The sequence below is a fragment of the Elephas maximus genome, chromosome 10 (genome assembly GCF_024166365.1).
Source record: "Elephas maximus indicus isolate mEleMax1 chromosome 10, mEleMax1 primary haplotype, whole genome shotgun sequence".
Classification (NCBI taxonomy): Eukaryota; Metazoa; Chordata; class Mammalia; order Proboscidea; family Elephantidae; genus Elephas; species Elephas maximus.
In genome coordinates this window covers 15,171,327-15,179,845 of record NC_064828.1, presented here as the reverse complement: position 1 = coordinate 15,179,845, position 8,519 = coordinate 15,171,327, and the positions used below count along the sequence as shown (strand labels likewise).

At 50.9% G+C, this 8,519-nt stretch overlaps 1 protein-coding gene across 1 annotated transcript; it reads right to left on the bottom strand.

Moving 5' to 3' along the window:
* Window positions 1–686: 686 nt before the first annotated feature.
* RHOV (ras homolog family member V) lies at window positions 687–2,658 on the bottom strand. The gene is made up of 3 exons (XM_049898112.1): window positions 2,372–2,658; window positions 2,159–2,217; window positions 687–1,956 (listed from the first exon to the last, which is right to left on the bottom strand). Exons 1-3 carry the CDS (start codon window positions 2,577–2,579, stop codon window positions 1,513–1,515), a joined length of 711 nt encoding a protein of 236 aa, XP_049754069.1. The 5' UTR covers window positions 2,580–2,658; the 3' UTR covers window positions 687–1,512.
* Between the last annotated feature and the right edge of the window lie 5,861 nt (window positions 2,659–8,519).

Genomic DNA, 8,519 nt, shown 5'->3' with positions numbered 1-8,519 from the left:
ATCCTAGAACCAAACTTCTCCTATTTAAATTGCTCACAACTGACATCTGGTCTTTACTAGGTCCTTGAAGTGGACTTGAGGACCATGGCTGAAGACTGGTCCAGCCAACCGAAGTCCAAGAAGTTTGACCAGCGGGAAGTCTTGTCTAGTGGCTGAAATCTAGGTTATGTGGGGTTCCCTCCTTGTTCAGGTCCTGAACCTAGGCCCCCTAGCCCAAGACCCTGTGGACAGTCCGAAGGAGCAGGCCTCAGCCAGATTGAAGCAGGAAAGTTAGAAGGCTTGAGATTGCCCCAGAGCAGCAGCACTGAGTACTGCCCTCTGGAAAGGAGGGGGAGAGGGGAGGGGCCCCATCTGCCAGGTGAGGTCATGGGAAAGCAGGTTTGGCGCTGACACCTGGGGAAACCCGTTTCCAGGCTGCTTCCCACGGTAGCTCTCCTGGGAACTAGCTAAGCCCCAAGCAGGGAGCCCCACGCCTGCCCCCCCAGTCCAGTTCCCATCACACTGTCCCATTAGGCACCTGGTCCAGCCCCTACCCTCCGGTCCAGCCTCAGCACTTAAACAGTTGTTTGGTGCTCAACCTGTCTCTATCCAGGCTGTTGGGACTTGAGGAGGGTGATCTGGGCAACAGGCAGATAGGTTTGCTGACCAATCTAGGAAATGACACTGGAAGACAGCAGCTTCAGAAACTTGAGGCTTTATTTGTACACTATGCACCGTCATACCCCCTAGACTGTGACCCTGGGGAGAGGGGTCACCTCCAGCTCCTTCCTGGGGCTCTAATTTACAACTCCTTCCCCCACCCTTTGCTGCTTGCCTCTCACTTCCTGCCCCACTTCTGGCCCAGCCAGTTTGGGCAGTGCCTAGGGAGCCCTGAGATCCAGCTCTTCCCAGGGACCAGCTGCCCCGCCATCCCTGGCTTGAGGGTTGAGGGCAGCCCAGGTGTCAAGTCTTCCTCTCAGCTGCCCTGCTTTCCTGCTGTCCTCCTTGCTCATCCTCTTTCTAGGCCAAGCCCTCTGACCTGCCTCCTACCCCAGCCTGCCCGCAGTCCCACGGCTCCAAAGCCTTGTTTCTGCTCGCTTCAGTCTCTCAGACCTCTGACACAGTCCAGCCCAAACTTCTTTCCAAATCTGGCTAGACACCTTCCACCCCTCCAAGACACCCAAGCTGTTCCCAGGCTCTTCCACGCTGAGGAAGGATTGGGGATCATTACAAGAGGTCCTAATTCAGCACTGCTGGCCCAGGATGAGAAACCTGGAATTGGATCCCAAACTGCTCAGAGGTGGCTGACATTGTTGGGGCTACCCCATGAAAATAAAAGTGCTGGGTTTTCTCTGTGGGCTTTGACCACAGAAATCTGGCTCAGAGCCTTCTTTCCTGCCCCACAGTGTTCAGAAGGCAACTGAGTCCCACGGGGTGGCCTGGCCCTGTCAGCAGCCCCCTCCAAGGCCCAGTGCCCCAGGTTCCAGAAGTCTCTGGCCACCTGTCCACCGCTGGCTATGCTGCCACAGCTGCTCAAACAAAGCAGAAAAACTTCTTCCAGCGGCAGCGGGAGAGGGTACGCACGCCCTTGGCGTTCAGTTTCTTCTCCAGCCGAGCCTTGTGCTCGATGGCACTGAGAATGGCCGAGTCAAATACCTCCTTCAAGTTCTTCTGCGTCAAGGCTGAACACTCAAGGTAGCAGCAGGCCCGGATCTTCTCGGCCAGACCCTGAGCCTGAGGTTGGGGCACCGGGCCCTCCCGGCCCCCCTGGTCCAGCTGAATTAGTACATTGACATCGTCCCTCAGGTCGGCCTGGGTGCCCACCAGTAGCACCGGCGCTTGGGGGTTGTGAGTGCGGATCTCCGGCAGCCATTTCTCTGTGATGTTTTGGAAGGAACTGGGCTGCACCACGCTGAAGCAGGCCAGAAAGACATCGGTATCCGGGTAGCAGAGGGAGCGAAGCCGGTCAAAGTCCTCCTGGGGTGGGAAGGCCAGGTAGTTAATGGGATTTTTCCCTGCCACATGGAACAGGAACTGGCCCCTCACCTGGGGCTGGAAAACCTGAGCCCTGTAACCAAGAGCTCATGGTCTTCCCCATTGCGGCTGATCCGGGGTTCCCCGTCCCCCGCCTCCAGCCCACCGCGCCCCAGACGAGTAGAGGCTACTCCCCGCTTCTCACCTGTCCCGCTGTATCCCAGAGCTCAATGCGCACCGGGGCTCCGTCCACCAGGACTTGCACTGCAGGGACGAAGGACAGCCTGAGTTAGGAGGAGCGTCCTCTGACCCCACCATGCCTATCAGCGCCACCTCGAGGCCCGCCTCCCTTCCCCCGGAGCTCCCGGGTGCACACCCCCCCCTCCAGCCACGCGGCCGCCGGGGCCGTTGAACGTACCGGAGAAGGTGTCCAGCGCCGTGGGCCGGTAGCGCGCGGGATACCCATTGCAGGTGTAGCTGACGATGAGGCTGCTCTTGCCCACTGCGCCGTCGCCCACCAGCACGCACTTGATGCCCAGCTCCGGGGGCGCGCTGCTCCGCCGCGGGGGAGGGGTCGGGGCCCGGAGGGGCGGTGGCTCAGGCTCGCTCAGATCCCGCGGGGGCATGGCCCGCTCAGGGGGCAGCAGAGGGGCCAGCCCGGGACCAGGCGCGGCTAAGCTGGGGAAGCTGGTTTCGCCGGCAGCCTCGGACTGAGACTGTAGAGGTAGGGAGCTCGGATCCGCCGCTAACCGCGGGTACGTGCCAGGCCCCGCCCACCTCATCTGCATACCCAGCCGCTCGGGACCCCGCCCACCTGCGCCAGGCACTGCACGAGGCCGGCCCGGCGGTCTCCAAAACACCGGAAGGGAGAGAGGCGCAGAGCTGACGCTCCAGCCAGCACCCAGGTACAAGGACAAAGGGTCGCTCAAATGAGGCCGAGAAGGCTATCCGTGATGTATTGTTAGGGGGAACAAAGCAAGGTGCCGGACACGTAATACAGTATGAGCCCACTTGTGTTCAAATGGAGACAGAAAAATCTATACATATGCTTGTACGGGAGCCCTGGTGGTGCAGTGGTTAAAAGCTTGGCTGCGAGCCAGAAGGTCGGCAGTTCGAATCCACCGGCTGCTCCTTGAAAATCATATGGGGCAGTTCCATTCTGTTCTGTAGGAGGGTCGCTATGAGTAGTAAACGACTCGATGGCAATGGGTCGGGATGCTTGTAGGAGCGTAAAAAAGTCTGGCTGGATATGCGCAAAATTGGTAATAGTGGTTACTTCGGGGAGTTGGGGTGGGGAGATTTCAATTTCAGTATCTACTTCATAGTTACATATTTGAATTTTTTTTACAGCCATATATTACTTTTATAATAATTTTATTAATAAAAAATGAATTTGAAAATATACAGAAAATGAAAGCTGCAAGGCAGAGAACCTCAAGCATGAGCACAGCAGGCAGCCCTTCCATGGAAAGACTTCCTCTAGACTCAGCCTGGAGGGACTCAGGGTGCTGGAGAAACTAGCCAGAGTGGCTTTTCAAGGACATTGCCCCTCTTGAATATTTTCTAAATCCCCAAAACCAAACCCATTGTCGTCGAGTCTGTTCTAACTCATATTGACCCTATACGACAGAGTGCCCCATAGGGTTTCCAAGGAGTGCCTGGTGGATTTGAACTACTGACCTTTTGGTAGCAGCCGTAGCTCTTAACCACTATGCCATCAGGGTTTCCCTAAATCCCCAAAGAACATAATATTATCATCATCCAAACCATATTGATTACCTATTTGCAGATAGTGTTCTGGATCACCCACTCTCCTTGCCCTAGAAGGAGTTTGCAGACTGAGACAAGATCTCCCAGGTGGCACTAGAAAGGTCACCAGTAGAGTGAATGCTAATTTCATCTCTTTGTTGCAGCCACACCAAGGGACACCAGGCCCGTAACCCTTCCTGTGATCCCCAAGGCGGTCTTTCATCGTAGCCTATACAAAGATCATGGAAGACACCTTAACACGGGGAATAGCCATTCGTTCGTGAGCTGTTGTAGGCAGGAAGGATTCCTGATTTTTCTCTTCTTTATTTTAAAGAAGGCAACAGCTGGAAAGTTGCTGACTTAACCATTAAAATCTTGACTATGAGGAAATGGTAGGGTCCCCAGTATCCACTTCTACATCCCAATGTCTACATTCTGCACTCCCCACATGTCTGCATGTCTGGGGCGGCTACTGATGCCGAGTTATAGCCCCACAGCCCCAAAGACTTCTCAGACATATTCACTTAAGCTATTTCATCTGGCAAATGAAAGGGGCCCCAAAGTTGCCCTGCCATGGTATCCCCCTAAAACCAAAACCAAACCTGTTGCTGTCAAGTGGATTCCGACTATAAAAAACCCACTCCTGTTGAGTTGATTCCGACTCAGAGCGACCCTATAGGACAGAGTAGAACTGCACTGTAGAGTTCCCAAGGAGCGCCTGGTGGATTTGAACTGCTGACCCCTTAGTTAGCAGCCATAGCACTTAACCACTACTGATGGGGTAGTGGTTAAGTGCTACAGCTGCTGCCCAAAAGGCTGGCCATTCAAATCCACCAGGCGCTCCTCGAAAACTTGATAGGGCAGTTCTACTCTGTCCTATAGGGTCACTATGAGTTGGAGTCGACACAACGGCAGCGGGGGATTCCAACTATAAGCTCTTCTTTTTATTCTCCTGGAAAGGGAATCATGAATGGGAATTTGAAAAGACCTGGACATCAGGAGACCTGTCCCAGTGTTCCCAGTTCTTCAGCTGCCTAGCTGTGTGCTCTCCCTGCCCAGTGCCCCAACTTCCCTCCCCCCCGAAAATCACTTGATCAGTTTCGGCTCTGTAAAATGACAGGTGAAGCTTGTTCATCTCTGAAAGTCCTGGTGCTAGCAAGCTGTGATTCAGGCATCCCAGGAGGCTGCCTCAGCCAGGTGTGTGGGATAAAATTGTTACACACACACGTGCACACACTTGTATTCTCTTTTTTATACTGCTTTTGTCCTTTTACAAGGAGCCTGGTGATACAGAGGTTAAAGCGCTTGGCTGCCAACCAAAAGGTCAGATTCGCAAACTCACCGATGGCTTCGAGGGAGAAAGACGTGGCAGTCTGCTTCCGTAAAGATTTACAGCCTTGGAAACCTGTGGGGCAGTTCTACTCTGTCCTGTAGGGTCACTATGAGTCAGAATCAACTGCACAGCAATGGGTTTAGTTTTTTGGTTTGTCCTTTTACATGGGTTTTAATAATAGTTTTATTGTAGTTGTAAATTTGAGAGTAATGTTATTTCATATTTCCTGCAGGTAGGAAGGGCATAAATAACACACAAATGTATGAAATGAAGTCTTCCGTTTGTGTGGGGGGGGGTGGTGGTGGTGTCTGCTAACTTTGCCTGTAATGGGTCATTCCTCTCCGGCCCCATGGGTGGGGACACTTTCTTACCTAGGTCCCTTTATCGGAGCTGGTTCAGGGACAGTCTTGTCAGCAAGAGGGGGAGGGAGGAGACAACCTGGGGAGCTGGTGAGTCACCTATTTCTCACTAATGACTTGCAAATCTGGCTGCTACTGCTGGGAAAGTCCCATTCTATGGGTGGGTTGGGCCTTATTCCTCCCCACCTGCCAGATCTTCTGCCCAGCTTCCAGCCAGTCTCTAGGATTAAAACTTGGCCTCACTTTCTCCTTGGAGAAGTGACTGACTCTAGGTCTAGAGCAGGAAATATACAAGACAAGCCTGGAGCATCTTATAGTGCAAAGAGCAAAGAATGCTTACAAACCCAAAACAAAACAAAAAACCCACAAAGAGACACAGGAGCCAGCTGAAAGAGCCCCCAATGGCCCAAGCTGAAACAGTCTGAGCAACAGAACAAAGTCGTTTTGGATTATAACCCAGTGTATAAAATAAATATCCACAAGTCCGTACTGATGGAAATAAATGACTGAATAAATAAATGGGGGAGAATAAACAAGCCTCCCGTGCAGAAAAATTTCAGATAGTTTATATAGATACTCTGCCCTCAAGGAGATGGTACGTAACTCCCCACTGCTTAAGTGTGGGCTACACGTAGTGACTTCCAAAGACTGCAGGTATGGAAAGGGTGAAAAAAAAAAAACAAACAGGAACTTTACGTGGAGAAACCTGACAAACATTACCTCAGCTAGGTGATCAAGGTTAACATCAACAGTAATAAGTCAAGGTGATAGCCTGTACTCTTGATGTGATATGATAAGAATGGCATTTTACCTCTGTGGTTTTCCTTCCCAAAACACATGGCTTTTGTGTGTGTGTGTGTGTGCACTTTAGGTGAAAGTTTACAGCTCAAGTTAATTTCTCATTCAAAAGTTTATACACATATTGTTTTCTGACATTGGTTGCAATCCCCACAATGTGACAGTACGCTTCTCCTTCCCACCCCTGGTTCCCTGTGTCCATTCGTCCAGTTCCTGTCCCTTCCTGCCTTCTTGTCTTGCTTTTGGACAGGAGCTGCCCATTTGACCTTGTGTATTTGATTAAAGTAAGAAGCACGTTCCTCACCTGTGTTTTTTGTTTTGTAGGCCTGTCTAATCTTTGTCTGAAAAGTGGGCTTCAGTCGTGATTTCAGTTCTGGGTTAGCAGCGTGTCCAGGGACCATAGTCTTGGGTGTTCCTCCAGTCTCTGTCAGAGCAGTAAGTCTGGTCTTTTTTTGCTCAAACACATGGCTTTAGACTTGTAAAATCGTTTTAGTATGGAGGACAGGTTTGGGGATAGGAGGTGGTGTCTGTGTGTGTTTGTGTTAGGGGATATTCCATTTTGTCAGTGTGTATACTGAGACCCAGAGAAGTCAGTAGTCTTGCCTCAAGATCAAAGACGCTAGTAAGTGTAGACAGTCCCTGCACCTGCAATCTGAGTATTAAGGCCACAGGTCCACCTTCAGGTGTGGTCAGGAGCTCACTAGGCACTCCTGTTCCTCCCTTATCTTATTTAAATTTACTCCACCTGCTGGGATATCTGTAGCAAAACTTCAGCTCCACAAAGACGCACCAAAAGAAAGGAAAACCACCCCACCCCACCCTGATTATCCTGCTGCCGAAGAAGGGGTTACCAAAAGAATTCCAGTCCTGAGAAGTTGATTCAAACAGTGCAATGTACTTCCCCCAGTCTTTTCCATTTCTTCTGCCAGCCTCACTTTAAGCCCCCAAGTCAGGCCTGTTGCTCAGAATGAGCCCAGAGACTGAGCTAGGTGGGTCAGAGAGCTTCAAAATAAAAAAAGATTAAAGACAAAATCATTTCATATTTAACACTTATTTACCAACATAATAATGATAATAACCAAAACCAAACCAGTTGCCTACAAGTCAATTCTGACTGGTGGTGACACCCTCTGGGTCAGAATAGAGTGGTGCTCCCTAAGGTTTTTCAATGTCTGTAATATTTCAGACACAGAGCGACAGGCTTTTCTTCCAGGGCACCTCTGGGTAGATTCAAACCTCCAAACCTTCTGTTAGTAGCTGAGCGCTTAACCATCTGCACCATCAAAAAACCAAACCCACTGATTGCTATGGAGTCAATTCCGACTCATAGCCGACTTTATAGGACAGAGTAGAACTGCCCCATAGGGTTTCCAGGGAGCAGCTGGTGGATTCGAATTGCCGACCTTTTGGTTAGCAGCCAAACTCTTATCCACTGTGCCACCAGGGCTCCTTGTGCCACCCAGGGACTCCTAATAATAACAATGTAATAATTAGAACACACATTTTCTGAGCTTTCCCATTAATTGCGTCACTGGAGGTTTTCCCTACTCAGTATGCTGGGGTCTCAGGAGGGAGTTTGTGGCAAATTCGGCCTCCCCCACCGCATCCTACCCCACCCCGCTACCCCTCCAGGAAGCCACTGGCCAGCCTCCTAGCGCCCAGGACCCCCACCTCCACCCACTGCTCTGGGAGGCACCTCCACTTTCACCTTCCCCTTCCTCACACTGTGGATTAGCCTCCACTTCTCCCTGGGTTTCTCCATCCAACTGACCCCAACTGCAGTTGTTCCCCTCAAACCTCTTTTTCCTGCCCAGACCTTTCATTCAAGCCCTGACCAGTATTTTTCAAAAGTCTGCTGGAGTTGTCACCTAAATGTTCCTCTCAAAGGACTCACTTCCACTTTAAATAATTGAGCTCCCTCTTCTAACTTCCTTATTTCTGACAATGATAGGGCAATTCTCTCCATCTAATGAATTGGAAAGAATTGGAAACTCAGTGGGCTTCAGAACTCACAGTCCACTTGGACTCCTTCCTCCTCAGTTCCTGCCTGATGTACTTGACTCTCTTTTTTATCCACGTCTCCCCGTCTTCATCTTGTTCATGTATAGCGCTTCCAAACTTCCTAAGACAACAAATTGATTCTGTCCGTCTTCTACTCCAAAACCTCCCGAGAAACCCTGTTAGTCACAGAATAGAGTGTACGTGGCTTCGTACGTCCTGGATGAGAGCACATCTCCAGGATGGAATAATAATCAGCCACCAAAAATGATTCTTAATGACAACTTTCAAGAATGGGAAAATGTTATAGTATTAAATGAGCTGAATTG